At 40.8% G+C, this 27,411-nt stretch overlaps 1 protein-coding gene across 2 annotated transcripts in view; it reads left to right on the top strand.

Moving 5' to 3' along the window:
- LOC149324230 (phosphatidylinositol 3-kinase catalytic subunit type 3) overlaps positions 1–27,411 on the top strand; it is a 155,267-nt gene that overhangs the window by 51,508 nt on the left and 76,348 nt on the right. For both annotated transcript variants that reach the window (XM_089497916.1, XM_089497911.1), the window contains 7 exons: positions 1,448–1,564; positions 4,570–4,701; positions 10,029–10,157; positions 12,400–12,469; positions 12,820–12,884; positions 15,353–15,437; positions 17,230–17,304. In XM_089497916.1, coding sequence (XP_089354042.1) covers positions 1,448–1,564; positions 4,570–4,701; positions 10,029–10,157; positions 12,400–12,469; positions 12,820–12,884; positions 15,353–15,437; positions 17,230–17,304 — 673 coding nt within the window. The remainder of the gene's footprint in view (positions 1–1,447; positions 1,565–4,569; positions 4,702–10,028; positions 10,158–12,399; positions 12,470–12,819; positions 12,885–15,352; positions 15,438–17,229; positions 17,305–27,411) is intronic.

Raw genomic sequence — 27,411 nt, 5'->3', positions numbered from 1 at the left:
TGCCACATTATCCAATAATGTTTTACTGTTTCTGGGTTTTTTGAATAGAATCAGAATCTTGTTGTTCACAGCTTAAGTCAGCATTAACTCATAGACTATGCATTATGCAACTGTGACAGAATTTGCACTGCAACCTCTTCAACTGCCATGGCTCAGTGAGATGAAATTCTGGAATTTGTAGTTTGTACAATATTTACTCTTCTTTGTCAGAGGACTCTGATGCCACAACAAAGTACAGATCCCAGGATTCCATAGCATTGAGCCATGGCAATTGAAACAGTGTCAAATGCCATTATTTCTGTAGTGCAGATTAAGATTGTGAGATAATATTAAAAGTAATGTTAAAACAATCAAGAAAAAAGTGTAGTACATACCCAGTAAAGGCTTTTTCTTCAGAAAGGAGATAGTTGCCAAAAATAAAAAAGTAAGATATTTTTGCCTGCTGATGAATGGACAAGAAGAAGATCCATCTTAACTTCTCTTGGAAGCAAGAGGCCTGGGAGCAGCCACTGTGAAAGCCCTGTAACATTCTCTAGTAGAACATCTAGTATGTGTGTGTCTTCGAGTCACCTGTCAATTTATGACAAACCCATAAATTTCATAGGATTTTCTTAGAAAAGGAATACTGATAGGTGGTTTTGCTAGTTCCTTTCACTGAAATATAGCCTACAGCACCTGGTATTCGTAGGTCAACTTGAAGACGCACAACAACAACCAGTTTGTAAAACCAAGATGTTTTTATTTTGTGCTCTTAATCCTTAAAATTCTGTCTCAAGAAAAACTGGGTACTCGCAAAAAGTTTACTTTTACAAATTATGTATTTTTGGTTTATTTTGGATAAGGTATTTATGAGATAAAGGATGAAGATCTCTGGCAGAAAATAGAACCACCTGCCTATTTAATGCTTGAAAATTCCTCTGAGTTGTCTCTTCCTAAAATCCAAATAATTTAGCCATCCCATATGACATTCTAGTTGCACAGCCATGAGGACTGGAAATTTGATTTAACTTTCTGTTTTGTTTTCGAAGTGGACATGCTTGCACTCTCAAATTACACAGTACATTTTTATGGAAGCATAAAGTTGGGGAACAAATTTAGTTCTAAAAATGTATCCAGGGGTATCCGTGTTAGCCATATAGCAAAATATGTCTCACAGAGTGTTTGCTTCCTGGGTGATTATTCTTTCGCACCTGGAAAACTTGATTATTACACAGTTGGAAAACCTGAAAGGTCAGATAACCAACCACCTGCTCCAGGGAATTTTCATTTTATAGAGAGAGTTGCTGAATGCTGTTGAGATCAAACAGAAAAACAACAACAACAACCCCTTTTGAGTGAAGAATGAAATATATTATCTGCTACCTTCAAGACAGCCTTTTGATGCAAGCCTACTTGAGGCAGCAGAAAGAAATAATTTTTGCATTTTGCCCCCTTCTTATTTGCTCAGGGTGATAAGTCTGTCAGGGTGATGCGCTCTTTGCTGGCAGCCCAACAAACCTTTGTCGATCGGCTGGTCCATCTAATGAAAGCGGTGCAGCGTGAAAGCGGAAATCGAAAGAAAAAGGTAAATAGTAGAAAACTGTTTTCCCTCCTCTCTTTCAGTTCCATGTCCAGATGCAAGTGTGGCTTTATTAGGGTTGCCAGATGAGATCCGGGAAGTGACTTGTTTATCGTTAATCCTTAATAGATATTGGAGCAGAATGAGGTACTATAAAACTCTGATAAGTGGAAAGAAAGTACCTGTCCTCTCTCTAAAGACCTTAACTTTAGCTACAGCAATAGCAATAGCAGCTTCATTTATATACTACTTCATACCACACTAAGTAATCTCTAAGCGATTTGCAACTGTAAGCTAATTTCCCCCAACAAGCTGGGTACACATTTTAGCGGTCTAGGAGCATGCCAGACTGAGTCGACCCTGAGCCCCTGGCTGGGATTGAACTCACAACCTTGTAGTTTGCAAGTGAGTGGCTGTAGTACTGGCATTGAACTACTGCACCACCAAGGCTACAGCCAGCTCTTCCCAACATGGTATGTTTGGGAACAAGAAAATCGGCAAAAGTAGTTTGCATTCTGCTGGGAAGAGCTTTTGACAAATGCCTAAGCCTGTTCTTCTCAGGCCATTTGTTATGGGGGCCCAACAATTATTCTTTTCCAGTGTACCAGTGCCCAACACCATATTTCTGGCCATTGGCTACAGTTATTTCTTCTTTTCTTGGAAACTTATCAGGGACCACCAGTGGCATCACTAGTGTTGGTGTCACCTGATGTGTTAACTCATGGTATCTCCCTCCACCATTGACCTCCTTCCATACCACACCATATAGAATCCTTGGCAATGTTTTCAGTACTAATGTTACTCATAAATTGTGGTTCCCATATATCACTGGATGTAATGGCAATAGCTGTGAACTAGCCAAATTAAAACTATACTTTTAAAATACATTACCATTCACATAGCCCAAATGTATTTATATGTATGGTACATGTTTTCATGTGGTTAAAGTGAAAGTTTGGTAAGATGTGGTGTTTTTAAAGAAAATATGAACATAATATATATATTTTTAAAAACCCGGAGTCTTGTACTTTCTCCTCCCACTGAGCCTTGCCCCACTCTTGCCATCTCCCCTGCTGAGTTCCAGCATTTTAAAGGGACACAGGTAAATGTCTTGAATAGCTCGTTTCTGCCAAAAGGCAGATGTTGGGGGACAGCGGGGTCACCCAACGATACGGTGTCAACTGGTGTGGCCCAAGCTCTGGGCACCTCCTTAGTGATGCCCCTGGAGACAAGCACTGGACAGGAGACCACCATACTGTGTAGCACTGGCTGAGAGCTTGTAAATGTGCCCTGTTCAATTATTTTCCTTTATAGCGCTAGGGGGGCATGCACCATCTTCACTCTCATGCAGCTGCTGAACTTTATTTCTTCCCCCACTTCTTCCCATGACTGGGACTAAAAATGGCTTACAAATTGAAATGATTACATTATAGTTTAAATTTTAAAAAAGCAATAGTACAAAAGCAATAAACTATTAACAATATCAAAACAATTCAAGACAAATACTTTAAAGGATAGAAAGCAATTAAAATAGTACAATTTAAACAGTACAGCACACACTTAAAAACCTTAGCTTTTCTGCATGCTATCAGATTTTTTTAAAAAAATAATAATAATTAAATACTGTAATTCTTAGTAAAGTAAAAAAAAAAAGCCTTAAAATATATTATCTCTGACAGTGAAGTTAATTCTGCATCTTTAGTGCAACTAAAGCAACTGCTGTGAATTCTAATTTTCATCAAATTCTTAAGGAACACATATAGTGGAAAGCATGGGATACACATGGGAAACGGCCTGAATTCTATTGGCCTGTCCCAAAGGAAATCGTCCCATTGAAAAAACTGTTGAATGCTGTGTCAACATGTAGGTAAATCCCAATGATTTAGTAGGTTTGCTCTAGTTAGGACAAAAAATAGGATTCAAGGTGAAATATAAAATGATTAATTTAGAATCCCACTTCTAAACAGGAATTATTAGCTTTGTTTTTGTGGTTTTAATTATCTGTAAGTTTTATAGTTTGTAACTTCTAGTGGGATTTTGTTACTATTTTGTCGGTAATACGTGTTATGTCGGGTTTTTATATTGTATCACTTCTTGCTGTACACCCCTGTGATCTAATTTGGAATAGCGGTATATAAATAATAATAATAATAATAATAATAATAATAATAATAATAATTTCACAGGTTTTTTAAAGCATATTCTTGCTATTGTGAGGATTAGAAATTTACATTAAAAAAAAGAACAAAAGTGAGATTTCCAGTGTGAAGTCAAAGGCTTACATGGCTGGCATCCATAGTTTTTTGTGGGTTTTTTTGGCCATGCTTCCATGTTCTAGAAGAGTTTATTCCTTACCTTTCACCAGCATCTGTGGCTGGCATCTTCAGAGAATGCTGGCATAGAAGATAGTGGAGTGTATACTGTGTGACCCTAGGTAGGGAGGAGTGATTTCCATATTAATCTGTCAGGAATACGTCAGGAATAAACTCTTCTAGAACATGGCCACATAGCCCGAAAAACCCACAAAAAACTAAGAAAGTGAGATTTAAGCTAAGAGTAGAGTTCTATGACTATTTTGTTCTCTTGTGGGTACTTGGCATATGCTGCATCCCGCTTTGACATCTCTGGACTAGCTGTATAGAACACTGAGAAGAAAGAATCAGTAATGGATAAATGGTGATAAGAAGCATCGGGCATGTGGATTGATTTACATTCATTCCTGCAGCTCTTTAGTTTTCCCACTGATTATTGGATAGGAAAGAAGGGAGGGGGAAAGCTACAGCAGTTAGCAAAATATGGATTTCTGGATTTACTAGTTGATCCCTGAGTGATTTTGAGCAATAAGGAATTTGGGGACAGTTAAGCGGCATATATGTTTAACAAAGTTGGTTGGTGGTTTAGACAAGCCAGTGAGCTTGGAAATAATTAGTTTAAATTCCTTAAGCACTGAAGGGTTGTTTTGTTGTTGTTGTGTTTTTCATTTTTTTCCCTCTGTCCCACTCCACTTCTAGAATGAGAGACTCCAGGCACTCCTGGCTGACAATGAAAAGATGAATTTATCAGATATTGAGCCCATTCCACTGCCTCTGGAACCACAGGTGAAAATTAGAGGAATAATCCCAGAGAAAGCTACATTGTTCAAGGTAATGTCACTAATTTCACTCTAGTCCATGTTGCTACTTTTCAAAAGGATATGGTTTGATGGCAGATGTATTATTTCCTTGAATAGTTTCTAAACTTGCAGACCCTATTACCTTTTTCAAAGAGAACTCCTGATAACGCTCTGATTTATAAACCACAGACAGATATGTATATCTGTTATTATTTGCTAATGGATGAGAGACAGCCAAGAGCCCCACCCTGCTCAGGGCCATGGCTTCCTTGAATGAGTCAATCCACCTGTAATGTGGTCTCCCTCTTTTGTTACCAGAAGTGTTTGGGATTCTAGATTTTATTTATTTATTTTTGCATTTTGGAATATCTATATTTGCATATATGTCCATTGCATGTACAGCGCTGTGTAAATTTACAGCGCTTCATAAATAAAGGTTAATAATAATAATAATAATAATAATAATAATAATGAGCTGTCTTGGAGATGGGATCCAAATCTAAACATAGTTTCACATGCACCTGATAGAGCCTGAAGGTAATTTTGTCTAAGAATATTTTTAATAATTTTGTGTATGAGACAAAGTTTGTGTATGCCGAACCATCAGAAAGCAAAGGTGCCTCAGCCACCTATGAAAAAAAAGGTTTACCGTATATACTCAACTATAAGCTGACCTCATGTATAAGTCAAGGGCAGGTTTTGGGGCCAAAATCATGGATTTTGATATGATCTATGGATAAGCTGAAGGTACAACTTAGGGGCATGTAACAGGATCTAAAGGATGGAGCAAGGAAAACAATGCCAAAGAATTTACAAGATTCTAGTAGGCATAACTGTTGATGCTCACACTAAAGATTGGATGGATGAGAAAATAGAGAAGGGTCAGTGCTTCCAGGACAGATTTTACTCTTGCCTTTCACCAGGGGATAGTTCATTCTTTTATAAGAGTTAAAGTACAGTACAGTGTGCCCGTGCCATACATGGGCGCACTATACGCGGCTTCCTGCTTATGCGGAAGCCACATGACAATATAAACAATGGCGTGTGTGCCGCCGCCACATCCGCACACCCCATTGTTTTCTATGGGGCATGAGCATACACAGATTTTCCCTTGTATGGGGGGTCCGGAACGGATCCGCCGCATAAGGGGAGAGTCCATTGTATTTACATTGACCCATGGGTAAGTCGACTCAGATTTTTTAGGTCAATTTTTTGACAAAAGTTTCTTAGACTTATACATGAATATATACAGTAGTTTTTTTAGTATTTTGGATTTCAGAATTCTAGATAAGGAAGGCTCAACCTGTACCTTACAAGTAGGGAATCTCTCTGTCATCCAGCTGTCTGAAAGGTTTAGTGGTCTGCTAAATGTGTGAGCCAGATCTTTCTCTTAACAACAGTTCCATTTTTTATGTAAGATGCAGATAGAAGGAGGACTGGGTAATGTAAAATTGATACCTATATTTATTTTCAGAGGCCAATTGATTTTCTTTCTTTCCTCTTTATGAGGGACAAATTGCCAACTAAACAAATTAGGTCTTTTCTGAAAGGGCATTTTAAATAGCATTGCCATCTTCACTAAGTTAATTAGGGAGGAGAGCTAATTGCTTTAATGTTATCCTTCCCGTAGCATTTCTTAAGTTTAGAAGATGACTAAGGCATTTCCTTCCCCCTCTTTCTTTTCCGTTTCAATTATTTTTGTTGTGCCTTTTATGTGGTGCTGAGATATTTGAAGGCAGATACAGAAATTTAATGATTTCCGAGTGTTCTTTTCATAAAAAGCAGCACAGAGATCCATTTATCAGAAGTAGGCCTTGGGCTATGGAAGGGTTGGGATTTGTACAGCCTTTCATATGCTGTTGGACTCCAGCTGCTAGCATTCCTCATCATTGTCTGTGTTGCCTAGAGTTGCTGGGAGTTGCAGTCCCACAACATCTGGAAGGCCATGCCACTTCCCACCATTAGTCCTGTCCTCTTCACATGCAACCAGGGCTTTATATTTCAGGAACCTTAGAAAAGCTTCCTCACATTTGTGATTTTGTTTTCCATTGAGACGAAGAGTTGATAAAGAATGAGTGGAGTATTTTATGTATTAACAAGGAAGTTGCCTTATGATGGATTAGAAGAAAAAATTACAAGAGGCAAAGGCAGTACAATACTCTCCCAGGAGACCTTGAAGGTCACTGTACCCTCCACACATGCGTGTACACACACACACACACACACACACACACACAAAAACCTTTTTTGGCTACGTATATCCTCAAAGAGTCTCTGGGGACATTTTTGCCCCAATTTTATTTTATTTTATTTTATTATTTTGTTGGTTCTTTTGTTGGTTTTGTTTTGTTTTTTGCTCTTTAGGTCATTTTAGGTCCTGGAGAGCCTTATTTTTCATCAGGAAATCACATCCTGTTCCCATTCTGGACCAAAAATGGGCCTAAGGGGCAGCAAAGTAGTAAAAATACCCGCTAGAAGCCATTAGTGGGCATTTGGGGAGTTAAAAAAATGTCCTTTTTTGATGCTTATGGGCCTGCAAAAACATATGCATGAATTTTTAAAAATTCTACCATTAATTAACACTTTTGTTGTTGTTATCGGCCTTTACGTCGATTTCTACTCATGGCAACCTGTGGATGAGACACCTTCAAGAACCCCTATCTTTCATCTCTCTACTTAGTTCCTGGAAGCCCATGCCCCCGTCCCCCCGATTGAGTCCATCCATCTGGCATGCAGTCTTCCTCTCCTTCTTCTACCCTCTACCTTTCCAAGCATTATTGTGTTTTCCAGTGATCCATGCCTTCTCATTATATGGCCAAAGTACACCAGTCTCAATTTTATTATCTTGGGCGGGTTACACACCGCCCATTTGGGGCAGGCTGCACCCGCCCCTTTCCCCGGTGTATCGGGGCCTCAGCTGCCAGAACGGCAGCCGCTGAGGCCCTGATCCGCCGCTTTTCAGGCTGCGGGGAAGCGGCAAAACGCTGCTTCCCCATAGCCTGAAAAGGGGTGTCCTTGGGGCTTGAAGCCCCAAGGACACCCCGCGGCGGTGGGGAGGAGGAGAAAGGGGCCGCTTGGCCCCTTTCTCCCTTGCTTCGCTGGGCGCAGCCGTCTGAAGGCTGCGCCCAGCGACGCAAAGCGGCGACGCAAACTAGGAAGGAGCTCCGAAACGGAGCTCCTTCCTGGTCCGCGGAAAGGGCGCACTAAGCGCCTGGCGCGGACTGACGACATCACATCCGCGCCGCCCCGTATAGAGGCGGCGCGGTCGTGACGTCATCATGGCGGCCCCCGTGTGGAAGGGGAGCCGCCATTTTGTACGGACTCAGTCCGTACTAGGGTTAGGGGGGTGCGGAAGCACTGCACCTTCCTAACCCTAGTATGGACTGACTCTGTACTTTCATGGCAGTGTGTAACCCGCCTTGGCTTCTAATGAGATCTCTGACTTGATCTGTTCAAAGACCCATTTGTTTGTCTTTTTGGCTATCCATGGTATTCTAAGCACTCTTCTCCAGCACCTCATCTCAAATGAATTGATTTTCCTTCTGTCTGCTTTCTTTATTGTCCAACTCTTGCGTCTGTACATTGTAATGGGGGATAGAATGGCTTGGACAATTCTAACTTTTGTGCTCAGTTATATATCTTTTTACTTGAGGAGCTTTTCTAGTTTTTTCATAGCTGCCCTTCCCATTCCTAATCTTATTTCTTGATTACACCATTCTGGTCAATATTTGATCCTTAAGTACAGGAATTCTGTAATTATTTCAATTTCCTCATTGTCTAGATTGAATTTGGCCATTCCAAGTCTGTGACGCCTTCCACCATTATTATGGTATCATCTGCGTACCTTAGGTTGTTGATGTTCCTTCCTCCTATCTTCACTCCTCCTCCTTCTGATTCTCGCTCTGCTTTTCTTATGATGTTTTTGGCATATGTTGAACAAGCAGGGTGATAGAAAGTAGCCTTGCCTGATCTCCCTCTATGCAGTCAAATGCTTTACTGTAGTCTATGAAACACATGATAATTTTTATTTTCTGGAATTCTTTGGAGTACTCATTTAGCCATCATATGTTTGCTTTGTGGTCCCTGGTGCCTCTTCCTTTCCTGAATCCTGCTGGCACCTCTGGAATTTCTCACTCCATGTATGGTTGGAGTCTGTGTTGCAGAATTTTAAGCATAATTTTGCTTGTGTGTGAGATTAATGCTATGGTGCTATAATTGCTGCATTCTTTTATATCTCCTTTCTTTTGTATTGGGATATATATTGATCATTTCCAGTTTGTTGGCCATCTCTTTGTTTTCCATATGTTGGCATATTTTAATTAACACTGGAGTTGTTTCTGTCTGTATGCATTGTTCAGTTGGGATATCATCTATTCCTGGTGATTTATTTTTCCTATTTCCTTTATTGCATCTTTTTCTTCCCTTTGTAGAATTTGGGGTTCATTTTCATATGGCTCTTTGTTCCATGTTTCATGCATTTTCTCATCTCTTTTGTATAAATCTGTGTGTTCGCTCCATCGTCTTTTTATTTCTTCTTGCTTCTGTATTATGCTCTTATCCTTGTCATAGAGCATAGAGCTCTATTCATTAACACTAGCTGAGAATAATTTTCCAGGGTTTCAGGTTAGTCTTTTTCTTACCTTGCTTGGAGAAGCCAGGTATTGAATCTGTAACCTTCTTCATGTAAAGCAGGTGTTTTACTTCTCAGCTACAGAGTGAATGAGGTGTCTCCATCAGACTTGAGAGAATTTGTGTGGACATCTTGGTGTGTACAGATTTCTGAACTGAATTTGGAGTTCTCTTTCAGCCCCATCTTTCCAGCTTAATTTAAAAAGGATTCAGAAAGATTCTTGGAGGGCCTTCTTAAGTTTTGCAGCAGCCTGAGGAACAATGGCAACTAACATGGAGAACTAGTTAAGTGTGTGAGCTTGATTATATGGGTGTATATATCCTCTTCCTTCCTCCTTGTAGCTTTCTCTTTTGGGGGTATCAGACTGTGTATGAACCTACCATTTAAATCAGTCTTTCCTAATTGTGTCTCTCCTGACATTTGACTATAGTTCCCACCATCTCTGGCTCTGGACTAGTTTGGATGATAGCAGATGGAGTCCATCAACAACTGAGGCCCAGATTTGGAAGAGGCTACTTTAAAGTTTTCAGACAAAAAAGAACAGTTTTATGTTAGTTCGGTATTGGGTATCAATAGTACACTGACACTGGAGAGGACAAAATCTTAGCTGACAAAACTTACTTTCTCTACATGCCAATTACTTTCTGCTTTCTCCTCCTCCTCCTCCTCCTCCTCCTCCTCCTCCTTTTTGTTCATTTGTGTATTTATTTTGCTTTCCCCTCCGACAGAGCGCTCTAATGCCAGCCCAGTTATTCTTCAAGACTGAAGACGGGGGCAAGTATCCTGTAATATTTAAACATGGGGATGATTTACGTCAAGATCAGCTAATTCTCCAGATCATATCACTCATGGACAAGGTGACAATGTTGTTAAGTGGAGCAACACTTTATATATAAGTCTATGTATATATGGGAATTTTTTTTTAAAAAATGCTCTGGTTGTATCTTATATTTTATCAGCTTAAAAGTTAACTAATTGCATCATGGAGAATAATAATGGTTGGCTTACACACTAAACCATTTTCAAAGGCATAGCCATGTCAATCTGTTCCATAATAAAAATTAAAAAAAGACATGAAGCAATCCTATAGCACCTTTGAGACTAACTGAGCAAAATACATTTCTAGCATAAGCTTTTGTTACTCTTCAGTCTCTTTAACCTGGTGAGGCATAGAATAAGGTGATTGTCAGAGAGTGGGAGAATTCAAATGATAAAAGTCAGCAAAGGAGGATGTACTTGGGCTAGAAATAAAAGTGGAAATTCAAATCTTGGGACAGGAACTGGTAACAGCAAGAAAAGAGAACACATCAGGCCTTTGGTATCCCCTGGTTGGTTCCAGGACTGCCTGTGGATACCAAAAACTGTGGATGCTCAGGTCCCTTTAACTACAGTGGCATAATGAAATGGTGCCTCTTACATAAAATGGCAAAAACAAAGTTTGCTTTTGGAATTTATTCAAAGATATAGCCGTGCTAGTCTGTATAATCAGTATGTAGAGAAATCTTGTAGCACCTTTGAGACTAAATGGAAGAAAGAAATTGGCAGCATGAGGTTTCATAGGCAAAAGGTTTCATAGGCAAAAGACTACTTCCTCAGATGCATTTGCTTTTGGAATTTATATTGTTTTTGAATATTTTCAAGACATGGATGATTGAATCCGTGGATTAAAAATCTGTGGATATAGAGAGCCAACTACAAGAAAAAAGTTGAAAAGGGGCTCTGTTGGGGGATGGTTTGTATGTGGAGGGTTTCAGATGCTTATTTATTGCCTTTTTGAATAAGAGATCTGTGAAACACAAGCTTTCCTTCCTTCCCTGTCACCAGAGCTCCCCCCCCCCAGCTGTTTTCTATCAAGGCAACACTACTTTTTGTAATCATTTTGGGTTATCCTACCAATTTTGTCCAAGCACAGATTAGTGCAGGAGCACTAATGTGCCCATAGAGATTCCATCACCCTCTTCGCCTTACTTCTCACACAATTCAGCATGGATTGGAAAGCTTTGGCTCTGCTAAACTGAAGGGCCAAGCTGTATACACAGCTGTTGGGTGTCACATAAGGATTTGGGATTAGGGTGCTGATGTGAAGGTTTGTAGTCTGGAAGCAGTCAGAAAGAAGAGATCAATTTGTGTTTGAGCGAATTCATCAGACTTGATGAATCAGTCCAGACTCTTAGCAGCTTAATAAGAACAGATGGGACCCTGTTGGCCTTGGATATCCCCAGATTCCTGCTTTACTGACAGTCGCAAATATTATCTTCTGATTGCTTGCAGTATCTGTTCAGTAATTCTTACAATGACATGGGAGCAAGATGCTTAGATTTCACTGCTGTCAATTTTGGTCTGAGACTCCAACACCTTTTTAAAAAGTCAGAAAATGTGAAAAATAATAGAATCTTAGAGTTGGAAGTGGCCTTATAGGTCATTGAGTTCAACCCACTCCTAAATGCAAGATCTTCAGCAAAAGCAGTGTTTCCTAAACTTTGGTCCTCCTGATGTTGGGAACTTTAGTTCCCCTAAATCCCAGCCAGCTTGGCCAACAGCCAAGAAATCTGGAAGCTGAAGTCCAAAACATCTGGAGGTCTAAAGTTTGGGAACCACTTAGCTAGAGCATCCCCAGCAGGTAGCTATCCAGTCCTTTTCTGAAGACATCCAGAGAAGGAGACCCCACTACCTTTCTCAGCAGTTAGTTCCTTTCCTGTACTCTTGTCACTATCAAGACGTTCCTTCTAATGTTCAATCGAAATCTGTCTTCTTGTAACTTAGACCTAATTCTGCCCTCTGAGGCAGCAGAGAACAAGCCTTTCTCCCCTCTCTTTCAGGATGCTTTTGAGTATTTAAAGGGTGTGATAATTTTACCTTTCAGTCTTCTCTCACCAAGCTGAGCATGCCCAGCTCCTCCAGCCTCTCCTCATATATATTTTGTTCTCCATACCTCTTACTACGATAAATTAGTGCAAATTAAGCTTCTCCCGACCTCATCCTCCTCTCTGTACTTCCATTGTAGCCACTAAATTGTAGGCGAGCAAAACTACAATAGTCCATTTTTTAACACCTCCTTAATTTTTGGCCATAACCTTCAACATCTTGTCTTTTCAATAGCTCTTAAGGAAGGAGAATCTGGATTTGAAGCTGACTCCTTATAAAGTCTTGGCTACTAGTACAAAACATGGTGAGTCTGCTCTTTGTCTTGTTGGAGGAGCCATTATGTTTATGCAATGCTCATTCCTAAATGTTCTGATTACTGCACACTTCTTACGGAATAAGACTATAGTATCCAAAAAGCTACCTTTTTGTTACCTCCTAATTGCCTTGCTGGAAGTGCAGTATATAGTAGTTCCTGTTTTTATTTCCATTGCCTGTGGTAATAGTCATTAAAGGCACAAGGGATATTACAATATGAAATAACAAACAGATCCTTGTATAAATCATCAGTTTGACAAATGAACCCTTGAGCCATATTAATCCTGCATGTAGTTTTCTAATGCTTTCCTTTCCTTTCTTTCTTTTTTTGTCCCTCAGGTTTTATGCAGTTCATTCAGTCAGTCCCTGTGGCAGAAGTTCTGGCTACTGAAGAAAGTATACAGGTGTGTGTGTGATTGTGTGTTTGCTGACAGTGGTCATGGATATACAATTCAGTGGTCACTTAGACTGGCACTGAGTTCAGTGGAAAATGTCAAATTCTTTTCATGTTGATACTGCAGAATTAATGCAGTTTGACACAGCTATAACTGCCATAGGCTCCATCCTGCAGAATCCTGGGATTTGTAGCTTATTGTGGCACCAGAGCTCTCTGACAGAGAAGACTAAATGATAAAACTAATCTCACAAAACTACAAATCTCAAAATTTCATAGCATTGTGCTATGGCAGTTACATTGTTGTCAAACTGAATTAATTCTGCAAGGTAGATACACCCTTAACTAAGTAGCATTTCCTGGCCTGACCTCCCTCACAGCCCCAATCTTGCCTTACTGGGTATTGGCAACTGTGATTGCCTGTTGACTAGGACACTGATGTTTGCTACCTCCTCCTGCAAGAAATATCCAGTGTGACCGTCAGAAACAGGATTCATGTCACATTTTTTCCACACAACAACGATTGCTTGCAGGAGGTGGTTTAAAACACCACTCTTCTGTGTCCTGAATGACAAGAGAACAGAGCCTAAGACAGTAATGGAGAAACTTTTATGGGCCGAGCGCCCAAATCAAAAGGTGTTCCAGCACTGAGTGTTTCCTGGTGCCAGGGGCAGGACTTCCACCCTCCAAGGGCGGGACTTCCAGAATGGGACTTCTTCCCCCTGCCCTCCCAGGCCTTTAGCTGACTCTTTAGAGACAGGTGAAGGCCTGGGGGGAGAATAGGCATGCCTCCTCTTCATCAAGCAGTATCCCTGGCCTTCAGCTGCCTCGGGAGAAACAGCTGGAGGCCAGGAAGGGTCCCCATGCACCGTCCCCAGCCTTCAGCTGCCTCCAAAGAGGCAACTGGAAGTCGGGGAGGGTTGGGAAGGAAGAGAAGCAGGTGCTCGCCTTTTCCTCCTGCTCCCCCACACCATCCATGTCCTTCATCTGCTTCCAGAGAGACAATCGGAGTCTGGGGAGACTCGGGAAGAAGGAAGAACAGGCTCTCACCTCTTCCTCCCCTCGCACCATCCCTGCCCTTCAGAGAGGTAGCTGGAAGCCAGGGAGGATCCCCCTGCACCATCCCTGGCCTTCAGCTGCCTCCAGAGAGGCAACTGGAGGCCAAGGAGGGTCGGGAAGGAGGAGGAACAGGTCACGCCTCTTCCTGCTCCTCCCCCACGCTGTCCCCACCTTTCAGCTGCCTCTAGAGAGGCAACTGGAGGCCGGGGAGAGTTGGGAAGGAGGTGGAACAGCTGTGCACCCCTTCTTCCTCCTTGTCCACTGTGTGCTGGGGGAAAGTACGTCATGTGTCAACTCTGGCACGCGTGCCATAGGTTAGCCATCAGACATAAGACAACCCTTTTAGGCGTTTTTTTGGCAGAATTTATTCAGAGGAGGTTTGCCTTTGTCTTCATCTAAGTCTGAGAATGTGTAATTTGTCCTAGGTGACACAGTGGGTTTCCATAACTGTGTGGAGATTCGAACCCTTTTCTCCAAAGTCATTGTTTAAAACTCAAATCACTACACCACATGAGCTCTCATGAAAAAAAAAACCCTAAATACTCCTAAATTCCAAATCCCAGAATTCTACCATGCCATTTAAAATAGGATCATAATGCTATATAACTGTGTAGTGTAAAAGGGACTTAGGCAAGGGAAATTTCTTATGTAAAAACTGTTAATGGTTCACATTTATTTTAGGGTGGAATATTGCTCTGAGGGGATTTGAACCCTGGTCTCTAGAGTCATAGTCCAGTGCTCAAACTACTACACCACACTGGCTCTCTTGCTCTTTCATCCTTAATATAATTTCTGGGCCAATTCACAGCTGGAATTCAAGTTCCAACCCCGAAGGCCATTTCCTCCTCCCCCCAAATAAAATAAATTAATGCATTTTTTGTAATTTGTTTCATGTATCTTCATTCACAATTGCTTTGAATTGCTATTTAAATTTTGCAACTCGGGCACAAAAGAAATATATCTGCTTCTGAAGCATTTAACACTCTCCGTAATTATGCAATAACTCTGCATTTTGAAATCCAACAGGATGGGATTATTTTTAAAGAAAAGAAGGGCTCTTGAGTATGTGTAATGCAAAGTGATTTTAAATCTCTTGGCGGCGAAGGTTAAGGAAATTCGATCAGATATAAATTTAAGTGTTGCCGGGTAGTGGTAAAGAAAGGAAATGTAATTTGCTTGATTGTTCAATGCTTAATGTTATCTGCTTAAAGGAAAAGAAAAGAAATAACCCATTTCAGCACTAAATATTGGCCTCCTTTTAAGAACAGGGCAGGAGGGGGCAAAACTCTTAATGGAAAAGTATATGCTAATAGATTTTTCCAAGGCCACCAATAGCTCATGTTTTCAGCCAGACCTTGGAGATACTTCCAAAGTTCTGTACTAGGAGAAGAAATAAACATTCCAATGATGTTCTTTCAGAACTTCTTCCGAAAACATGCACCCAGCGAAACTGGGCCCCATGGAATAAGTGCAGAGGTGATGGATACTTACGTCAAAAGCTGTGGTAAGGGATGTCTAAAGCACGTTAATGTTAAGTTTTTCTGAGTAGGGTCGTAATCCTGAAAGTTAGTCCCCATAAGAGTAAACCTACTGGGTTAACTGTTCAATGTAAGGAAACAATACGTGGCATATGGTATGCCTCTAAGTGTATTGTGTTCCTTCAAGTCCTTTATGACTTATGGCAACTATAAGGCTAACCTATCATGTGGTTTTCTTGGCAAGATATGTTCAGAAGGGGTTTTCCATTGCCTTCCCCAGAGGCTGAGAGCATGTGACTTGTCCAAGGTCACCTAGTGGGTTTCATGGCCAATCTGTGAATTGAATCCTGGTGTCTATAGTCATAATCTAACACTCAAAACACTATGCCACTTTTAGAAATAATGCAGTTTGACATCACTTTAAGTGCTGTAGCCCCATCATATGGAATCCTAGGATTTGTAGTTTTACAAGGTCTTTAACCTTCTCTGCCAAAGAGTGCTGGTGCCTCGCAAAACTACAAATGTCAGGATTCTGTATGTCAGAGCCATAGCAATTAAACTGCATTATTTCCACAGTGTCGTTGCACCTTTAGACCCATTGATTTAATGGATCTGCCCTATTAGGGAGGAACAACAAGATGTTTTTGTTGTGGTGTGTATTGACTTTTTTGTTGACTTTTATTTATGGCAACCTTATAAGCAAGAGCCCTGTAAAAGGCCTTTTCATCAACTGCCCTGTTCAAGTCTTGCAAACTCAAAACTGCACCTTCCTTAATTGAGCCAAACCACCTCTTTTCCTCTTCCTCTTTTCCAACTGCCTTTTACTTTACTCAGCATTATTGTTTTCTAATGAGTGACATCAAAGATTTTCAGACCAGCACTTAAGTGCTGGTAAAACTCTACTTAATCATTTAGGAAGCATGTGTGTGTGAAAGCTGATGCACTTCCTAAACATCAGGGGATCATCGGCTCCCCTCCAGCGTCCCTGAATCCTTCAGGAAGAGGTAAATTCCTATGAATGCAAAGTTTCCATTCATAGGAATTTGCCTCTCCCTGAACGATTCAGGGACGCTGGATGGGGGCCGACAATCCCCGGACGTTTAGGAAGTGCATCAGGCTTTCACACACACATGCTTCTTTAATGATTTAGCAATGTTTTACCAGCACTTAAGTGCTGGTCTGAAAATCTTCAGTATCTCATTGCATGTTTGAAGTATGACAGCCTCAGTTTAGTCATCTTGGAGTTCAGTGATAGTTCAGGTCTGATTTGACCTAGAAACAATTCCTTTGTCTTTTATCAGTCCATGGTACCCATAGTCCTCTTCTCCAGAACATTTCAAGTAAATCATACACAAGTCAACAGAATAAAGGCCTAAACCTCCCAGGATTCCTTATTGGGAATAAATGTTATCAACTATCTTAAAAATCTAAAACCGCTTCAAAAAAATACATTAAAAATGCAAGAGATAAAAAATCAGTAGAGAAATACAATATCAAAAGCCAAGACTGACAGTAGGCACCAAGAAGGTCCTGTGCTTTGTTCCCAATGGTTGTGCCTGTGAAGGTGATGTAGCTGAGAAAAGGACCTAAAGTATCTTTGACAGCTGGCCATCCAATTTCTGTTTGAGAACTTCCAGTAAATTACATAAAGTACATGACCGTAAATCCTAATGTCCACAGTCCTTACTATTTTGGTCAACTTGCAAATAGGTGCAGAATTACAAGTAGAACTAAGAGCTTTGTGCAGAACTGATCTGATTTATTAAGTTCTAGAGAACCTGTATAAATTGATAATGAGTTGGGTTTTTTTATTTCTAGCTGGCTACTGTGTAATAACATACATCCTCGGTGTTGGAGACAGACACTTGGACAACCTTTTGCTCACCAAGACAGGTAATAATGAAACATTTCCTATTACTAGTGTCTCTGTCTTGGAAAGAAAATATTTTCTTTGTTTCTCTTTCTATACCTGGGGCACACAAGCCTCGATGAAATCATTTGCCAAAATCATTATAAAATAATATTTGATGCAGTGAACTGCACAGTGAGAAGAGTAGCTAAGTGTTATGTGCATATGTAATGAGCAAGACTTTGCCTTTAGGTTTAACAAACTAATATTTTCTAAAACTGTTTGATACTGTATTGTAGTCTGCTCTCCCTCCACCTCAAAAAATTACAGTTCTAGAACCATTTATGCAGTGTTGTTTTATTATTTTTAAAATAAAAATTGCTTCTGGTACCATTTACCTCACTAAGTTTGACTTTACATTAATAGTAATTGCTCCCATTTCATTGAGGGTAAAAACTGGAATATATTCAATAAGAATATATTGGCCAAGGACCTATACTTGGTTGTGTAGCATGTATCTCAGCATATGGAGTTATACAATCGTCCCTTCTCTTACGTGGGGGATCCATTCCGGACCCCCCAGCGTAAGGGAAAAAACATGGATGCTCAAGCCCCATTCAAATAAATGGGACTCGTGCCCACGGCGGTGTGGCAGTGGTGCAGGGCGCATGCCACGGGAGCGTGCACCATTGTTTTCTTCTGGTGCGCAGCTCCCTTCCTTCCGGCGCGGCTTCCATCATATGCTGGAAGATGCATAAAACACACCCGCGTATGACGCGGGCGCACTGTACATTGATTCTGGTGCATTTCTGTTGAATGACAGTGTGATAATGGGTCCTCCCCTTATCTGGGCAGCACAGCTACAGGAGTACCCTTCCAGGTAACAAAGGGTTAATGATGTGATGAAGTTATGTTGCATTTTATTGTGGGTCAGCATGAGAAGAGCATCAGAGTTCAGAGAGGTGATGAGAGAACAATTGCCCAATGAGATGGCCAGGTGAGCTGAAGCACAAGCTTTGAGATTCTTGTGAAAAAAAGTTATAAAAGTTTCAGGTGACCACAAGGTGTGACATTCTAGACATGCAAAGGGATTCTTGGGGGCAAGGGTTCCTGACCTGCTTGGGGGAAGCTGGTTCAGACTAGATAAAAACATCCAGACTCCCTGTGAATAACAAGGACTACAAACCACATCTATATTGTGAGTACCTAGGAAGCGTTTAGCTTAGTTGCATCAAGGGTTATGTTTATTTTGGTGACATTGGTTGAAATCATCTAGACTAATCTATTACTTATAACTAAAGTAGACCCTTGGTATCTGCTGGAGTTTTCTGGATCCCCCCTCCCCATGGACACCAAAATCTGTGGATGCTCAAGTCTCATTATATACCATAGTGTAGTAAGATGGTGTCCCTTATAAAAGTGACAATATCAAGATTTGCTTTTGGGATTTTTTTTTTAAATTTCAAGTCATGGATGGTGGAATCCATGGATGCAGAATCTGTGGATACAGAAGGGTGACTGTACTAGGTTTGCCTGAAGGGAAGGGGCCCTTTCATGAAGAGAGATACCTTTTGCTAATGTAGATGTCTTGCTTAGAATAACATTTTTCCTTTAAAGTAATTCTTTTTTCTTACACTCCTTTCATGTGCCTTTTGTGCTGTTTCATCCCCTCACTGGTGTTGGGGTGGGGGAGGAAAGTATCTGTAGCGTCAAAGACAGAAAGTGCATGTGGACTCCCAGCAATGTCCCATTGTATTGCTATGAGAGGGGAATTCAAATCAATGGGTGGTGGCATTGAGATAGCTGCCCTCATGTGGTCCCACTCCTACTCAAACAGAAGTGGGCAGAAGAGAATCACAAGGCTATCACCGGCAGTATTGCACAAATTTAGGATGCAATTCTTCACTAACTGTATTCTTAAAAAACACTACAAGCCATTTTCACATTTTTCTTCACACTGAGAAAATATTTGACATCTGAAGTTTTCAAAGAGTGTTTGCATTTTGCATTCATTCTGTGCAAAATATGTGGTATTCATGTACAGAAAATATTTTCTGCAAAGGAAAGGCCATTTTCTTCAATGAATTTTTTTTACAGATTATGTGCTGAATAGGTTTAGAACTGTGAAGTCCAATCAGTTTAGGTTTCACTTTATGCTGTTTCCTGACAATATTCTTTCTATTTCCCAATGCATACTCAAATGTGAAACCAAATGCACAACTACTTGGGCATGTGTATCCATGTGCAGTAACACCACATGTATAACTCTTCCTGTAGTACCTTAAGTCGATGCTGGCCAACACTTCTGTATAGGGCACTTTACACATTTGTAACACTCCAGCTGGATTCAAACCAATGATTGTTCCTTGCAAATGATATCTGGTGTGGAAAGTGAAAGTCTGAAGAGGCTAGTCAGCTGGGTGGAGCCCAGAAAAATCTAGAACCTGAAACATTTATATCTATGGAGAGCAGTGGAGAACGGAGGCCTGAATCTTGCATCACATCCTATTATGAATGCCTAATAGTGCTACAGATAAAATGAATAATGGGCAGGAAGAAAGGAAGGGATGCAGATACTGGGCCCACTGATTGACCCTCCTACTCTTTCTCCTAGAAAAGGCATTGAGTTTCTCTTCTATGCATGCAGGAATTGTGCCTCTGGAGGCATGATTTTCCTCTACACACTGCTTGTTTAGCAAGAAAACATGTTCTTTTAAACTGGTTAAAAAAATTAAGTGACTTTCTAATCACATTAGTTTGCATTCAGAGAAGCTAGTGCAGCCTCCCCAGGGAATTATGAGGATGGAAAAATTACCCTGGTCTCCCAGAACATGTCAAGTGCCCAGCCCTATCTTAGATCTCTGTTGTGCTGACTAGTGTGTTGAAGGCATCCAGAGAGGTTTCTGGGCTGTTTGAATGAGCACCACAGACTTGAGCTGCGTATACCACTGTTCTACCTATCAGTTTGTACCTGCAGAAATCTGTCCCCACATTTGGATTTATTGTTCTGAGTTGGGGCTAACAGTGACACAAGGAGGAGTCTAATTATACTCAAGCTCCATTGACCCCAGCTCTGTTGGTGTTTAGATGTAAATACTTGGCACGTTCACCGGAGTGCTATTATTCACACGCATGTGCTCATTGTGAGATTATACTTGACGATAATGCAATAACAATCCATAAATCTCTCATTCATATAGGTAATCCACTTGAATTTGTATCCCCTCTAATTATGAGCTGGCATGGTCCCATACCTAGCATATTGGAAGGTAAATGTGTCCACTTAAAAGTAAAGCAGGGATTTCTACATATGGGGCAGAGCTTAGAAGGTTTATTTATTAAAAGTAATTTGTTCCCACCAGGCATTATGTTCCCAGGAGTCAAGCAATTTGTGACTGACAGCATTTGATTCATGAAATATGGGACAGCTTGTAGATTCTCAGATGGGATCATTGGTGATGTGTGCAGTTCTGCTTTTTTTTTTTATAAAGAAAATGTCTTTGTGGTGCACCCATAGACATCTGATAAAGGGCAAATCTTCAGCCTAACTTCTGTGCGATGTAGAAGTTGGGAAAGGCGACAACCTTCGAGTCCAGCCAAGGACAGATTTCTCTTTATGTCACAAGGTATGGGGGAGAGGTTTCCTAGGAAGGTCTCCCTTGTTGATGACTAACTGGGTGACCGGCCAATATGGCTGGCATTCAGAACTTGGGTGCTTCATCCAGGGACTGTTCAGGAGGAGGTCAGGTTGGTAATCTCTGCCATAGCCAGAATCCTGGGATTTGTTGTTTTGTGTGGCATCCGCACTCTTTGGCAGAGAAGGCTAAAGACCTTGTAAAACTACAAATCCGAGTATTCCATAGGACAGAGTTACAGCACTTAAAGTGGTGTCAATTTGCATTGTTCTTACAGCGTAGATTCAAAATATATCGATGTAGCACTCTCGCTTTCCATATTTCTACATCTCACCTACTGTGTGTATAATATAAATACAAGTATACATAAAAGTGAGTTCATTATGCTTGTCAAAAAAAAAATAGAAATAAAATTGTAGTAACAATCTGATTGCTTTCTTTAAGTCATTCAAACCAACTTTTCTAAGCTTTAAACTGCCACAAAGTTGGCAGATGAAAACGAGAAAATAAATCTCCTGAAACAAATGGAGTAAAGCTAGTATTTTTTCAAAAACTCCTAATTTGTTCTTTATAAAATAATGTAGCTAATTGGCATTTTGCAGGCATGCACACACACATACATCACAAAAGTACTTTCAGGATCTTTTAATTATATCTTTGTGTCATTCTTCAAAAAAGAGAGACTTTTATGAGATTTAGCAGCTATTATACACTCAACTGCATTCCAAATACAGTGCGTATTTAAAAACATTTATTAGTACTTACTAGTAATTAGATTGATATTGCCCATAATCACATTCACATTGAACAAAGAGATTCTTTCCTTTCCTCTGAATCTTCCATTATGGTGTTAAGCAGACCTTAATGCAGCTGTGTTTTTGTCCTATAAATATAGTTCTTTATTTCAGATTTCTAACATTTAGGAGACCAAGGCTACTGTATAGGGTAGGGATGGTTGACTGGAGGCCCTAAGTGGACGAATCAAGCTCCCAAACTACCTTCAACTGGCCCCTAGGGAACTTTTCAGACGTTAATTGTCATGTGGCAAAAAGTGTTTGCTTACCTTTTGTCTTCTAAGGTTAAACCCCACCCCCTAAAAAAAAAAACCCTGTTAATGCTGGTCTGTTGCATATAATAGCAGTCTACATTGCTTTTTCAAAAGGTTCCTTTTCTAAAAAGGTTAGCCAGCCTCTCTAAGCAACTCACAGGTGAACAATACAGTCACCCCTCCAAGTCCGTGAACTTGAGATCTACTGACTTAAACATCCGCAGAGAGGCGACCACCATTAAACTCAATGGAGTGTGTGCCACAGGCGCGAGCCCTGCATGTACGCGCCCCATTCAAGCCTATGGAGCTTGAATATGCACGAGTTTTGGAACTCGCGGCAGGATCCGGAATGGATCTCCCACGAGTTCCAAGGGGCAACTGTACTTTCAACAGAGCCAACTATAAATTCCCAAAGTTAAATGTCTTTGAGCTCTCCAGGACTCTTTATCAGGGTAATCTATATCTGTGTCTATTTGTTGTTTGTAGGGAGATCTTGTAGCACCTTTGAGACTAACTGAAAGAAAGAAGTCGGCAGCATGAGCTTTTGTAGACTTTAGTCTACTTCCTCAGATGCATATGGTGTCTTCAAAGAGCTCTAGTCGTCAACTGCCCTGCTCAGGTAGCTCAGTTAGTCGTGGCTTCTTAGACTGAATCAGTCCATCTGTAGTATTGTTTCCCTCTCTTACTGCCCCTGTCCCTTTGCTGAATGTTAACTTGTCTTCTAGTTCAGGACAGATTTGACCCTCCCTAAATGGCAGATACTAGGATTCCATAGGATGTTGTCATGGCAATTAGTGGAATAATTCTTACAATTGTATAGTGTCAAAAGGTCCCCTATTGTGGTGCAGAAGGAAGAAAATGAGTCAAGAAGTCCCTTTCTTAGCCATTGACTTTTTGAGTAGTCTTTCATTGTGCCACGTTTATCTCAAAAAATGAATATTAGCCCTACTAGCTGCTGCTATTACCAACTAGTTACTGGTTTTAAGGTTACTAAGCACTCAGCCCAAATATCCAATGGTACCAATTCAACATACCCAAGAAATCACCACCTCCATCATTGTGGCACACCATGAGACTCCAAAATCTGTTTGGTGATATTTACTTAAATGTTCTTTCTGTGTAGCAGACTAGGCTCCAAAGGCTATTTAGACAGGGTTCTCAGTAGCTTCACTTGGTACTAGTTATTGCCCCCTTTTCTTGGTTGCGTTCTAGTGTATCAGTCCATAAAAACATGTTTTTGCTAAACACATGAGTTTATATTCAGGGGATAACACATAGCCTGTGTTAAAGAACATGTCTGTATGTGGAAAGTGCCAGATTGATTCTTTGGCATTTTTGCATGCACATTCCTTGGCATCTCTGGTTAAAAAGATAGGGAACTGCTATATAGGAAATATGTGTGAGTCAAGAGAAAACCCACTGGATGGGGAAAAAAAACACTACTGGAGTGGATGAAGAAGCAAACCTTCAGGCTTAGTAATTAAACCATAAGTGTCAATAATGAAGGTTGGTAACAATTTGTCATCAGCCCAGTTTTCATTGGAAAGCCTCGTAGAGTACTGTAGGGGGCAGTAAATGAGCATGAAAAAGCTGAATGAATGGCTCTTGGATGATTTCTGGAGAACAGCTGTGTATGTCTAGAGCAGGAAAAACAGAAAGAAAAGCAGGGAGAGCTTTAAAGATGAGCACTCAGAGGTAAGCATGTATAATACTTTGACAGGTGCGCCTGCTAAGCTTTCCACTCAGAGAGCTTATAGGTAATTTTTGCTTTCCAGCTCCAAAAACATTAAGCATTGTGGTGATGTGTGCCTGTTACATAATACTAGGCTGCAATTACATAGAAGTCAGTCCTGATTGAATCGAGCGAGACTTGCTTATGAATGAGGCATGGGAGTGTGATGTTAGGCCTCATTCACACTCACAAAAAGTAATAACCAATTTTTTAATTGAATAGATCTGGAATCGCAGAATCGATTTGAACTGAAACGAAGTTCATGCTACATTTTCCTTTACCAAATGCCTCCATGTTAATTTAACAGAGTTCATGTCCACACTTACTTTTACACAACAAAATGGATTCTCAATTTCGGATGTGTTAGATCCATCCCAGTTCTTTTTTTTAAAAAAAATGTCAATCATATGATGCACATGGGCGTGTTTCTGATTATGCAAGCACTCGGAGGTGTGGCCACTGGCATCAGCTATCACTGTTTCCATGGGCCTCTGTGTGTGTATGTGTTTGTATGTGTGTGTAAGATGCACACCCTCCTCCTCCTCTTTCTATCCGTGTGGGAAAATGGGCTGCTAGAAGCAGAGAGAGTGCAGGAGCATTTCTATTTCTATGGGAACAATAGCTGATCACACACATGCACCTTCCTCCTTCAAGGATCACCCCACACACATACTTGCCTTACCTCTGGAAAAATTTCTGGCAGAACCAAAAAACAGCTGCACAGGTTGATCGGGAGCATTGTGATTTAAAGGGTCCACTTGGCTGCACTGGAAATAGAAATCCACAGTCACTGATCTATGCATCCCAGGACAGAATCCCCCATAACACCCACAGTTCCATGCATTCCAGGGGAGAATCCTCCATGACACCCACAGATCCATGCATCTCAGGGGAGAATCCGCCATGGCACCCATGGATCCATGCATCCCAGGGGATAATCCCCCATCACACCCATGGATCCATACATCCCAGAAGAGAATCCCCCATGACACCCACGGATCCATGCATCCCAGGGCTGAATCCCACATAACATCCATGGATTCATGCATCTCAGGGGAGAATTCCCACCATGGCGCCTGTGACTCCCTCCTGTGGACCCATGCAAATGAGACAGTTTGCAGAAACTATCAAAAAAACCTTTTTTTAAAATAACCACACCGCACCATGTCCCCCCGACAGCCCCACAGCAACTCTGAGGTGCTTTGCCAAGACCTGTGGTGGGATGGGTACCAACCCTCTGCCCACCCTCTGCCCATTGTCCCTCCCTCCTGAATGGTATCAGAAACTCATTCACATTTGGTTTGCAAACCGGTTTAAATCACAGTGTGAATGAGGCCTTAGTTTAGTTAAATAGTTCTAGGCAACAGTGAGTTTTGTAGCTAGCATGTGTCTCAAATCTGTAAAATGAGAGAGAGAGAGAGAAACATTGGGCTTGGTTTATTATTTTTAATAAATACAGTATGAACCCCTTATCCATGGGACCAGTAACCATGGTTTCACTTACCCACTTTGGGAGGAAAGTATGCATAGGCATCTGAAGGTCCTCCATTGTGACTCTGGTCAACTTCTGACAGAAATGTAGGGTTCACCATTATCTGTGATTTTCACTATTTGTGTTAAGTCTAGGAACATATCCTCTAAGGATACAGAGGTCATATTATGGTTAAATTTATTGTCGTCATCATCATCATCCCCAGTGATTGGGCATCATATAAATAAATCCTATTATTATCATCATCATCATAATATTTATTTTATAACCCAAGATTTTGTAGCTATGGAATCCTAGAATTATACAGTCCTAGAATTGGAAAAGACCACAAGGGCCATCCAGTCCAACCCCCTGCCATGCAGGAAATCTCAATCAAAGCATCCCTGACAGATAGCCATCCAGCCTCTGTTTAAACACCTCCAAGGAAGGAGACCCCACCACACTCTGAGGGAGTGTGTTCCACTGTTCAACAGCCCTTACTGTCAGGAAGTTCCTCCTAATATTGAGGTGGAATTTCTTTTCCTGGAGCTTGCATCCATTGTTCTGGGTCCTGTTCCCAGGAGCAGCAGAAAACAAGCTTGCTCCCTCCTCAATATGACACCCCTTCAAATACTTCATATCACCTCTTAACCATCTCTTTTCCAGGGTAAACATACCCAGCTCCCTAAGCCGTTCTTCATAGGGTATGGTTTCCATACCCTTCATCATTTTAGTCGCCCTCCTTTGGACACGCTCCAGTTTCTCAATATGCTTTTTAAATTGTGGTGCCCAGAACTGGACACATTATTCCAGATGGGGCCTGACCAGAGCAGAATAGAGTGGCACTATTACTTTGATCTAGACATTATACTTTTATTGACGTAGCCTAAAATTGCATTGGCCTTTTTAGCTGCCTTATCACACTGTTGACTCATGTTCAACATGTAGTCTACTAGGACTCCTAGATCCCTTTCTCATGTACTGTTGCCAAGTCAGGTCCATTTCATCCTATATCTATGCATTTCATTTTTTTTCCTGCCCTAAGTGCAGTACCTTACATTTCTCCGTGTTGAATTTCATTCTGTTAGCTTTGGCCCAGCTTTCTAGTCTATTCAGATCATTTTGAAATTTGATCCTGTCCTCTGAAGTATTAGCTATTCCTCCTAATTAGGTGTCATCTGCAAATTTGATAAGTATGCCCCCAATTCTATCATCCAAGTAATTGATAAAGATGTGGAATAGCATTGGGTCCAGGACAGAACCCTGTGGTTTCATCTCCAGGATGAAAAGAAGCCATTGTTGAGCACCCTTTGGGTTTGGCCAGTCAACCAGTTACAAATCCATGTAACAGTTACCTTGTCTAGCCCACATTTTACAAACTTGTTTGCAAGAATGTCATGGGAAACTTTGTCAAAGGCCTTACTGAAATCAAGATATACTATATCCACAGCATACTGGTAATTTTATATAAAAAAAAGAGATCAGATTTGTCTGGCATGACTTGTTTCTCTGAAACCCATGTTAACTTTTTGTGATTATGAAATTGCCTTCTAGATGTTCACATACTCTCTGTTTAATAATCTGTTCCAGAATCTTTCCTGGTATCAATATCAGACTAACTGGATAGTCCTGGGAGATTTTTGGCTAAAAGGAAGGGTACAAATGCTCTGAATAAATAGCTAGATAAAACAGATACAGATAACAGCAGGACCATCTGGTACAAAGATAATTTAAATGTTATTTTCCCCCAGATACTTGTACATATACAATTGGCCATTTTAAAACTATTTCTTCATATATATATTTTTTTCTGAAGGAGGGAATTGGGGAGCCCTGGGACTCACTAGGAGCCCTGAGTGGGCCAGATGTGTCCTCCAGACCAGATGTGGGCAATCCCAAATTTAGATTACAAGTTTGATGAGAGCATAACACAAAGGTGCTCATATTTCCAATCTGCCATTGTCTTCTTGCAAGGCATGATCATGAAGACTTTAGAGAAGAAAAGTCATCAAATATGTTTTTTTTGCAAAGGAAAGGGTAGAGGAAGCCTGGAGACACACTGTTGGCTTCTCCCACTGCATTCTCTGCTCTCTGTGTGTGTCCTTCCCTCTCTTTTTCTTTCTTATGCTACTTTATTTTAGGCTATTTTTCAGGCATTGTCATGTCTGTTGACTCTGACAAATTTGAAAGAAGAAATACACCAAGGAGCAGCCTTCTTTGGGAGGAAACACTTGATTAAATTGACAGGGACAAATAGCCAAGAGG

The sequence above is a fragment of the Sceloporus occidentalis genome, unplaced genomic scaffold, assembly GCF_023333645.1.
Source record: "Sceloporus occidentalis isolate IW3139 unplaced genomic scaffold, rSceOcc1.0.p SCAF_1, whole genome shotgun sequence".
Classification (NCBI taxonomy): Eukaryota; Metazoa; Chordata; class Lepidosauria; order Squamata; family Phrynosomatidae; genus Sceloporus; species Sceloporus occidentalis.
Note: the sequence above shows the minus strand (reverse complement) of the source record. Positions and strands in the feature narration are given on the sequence as shown.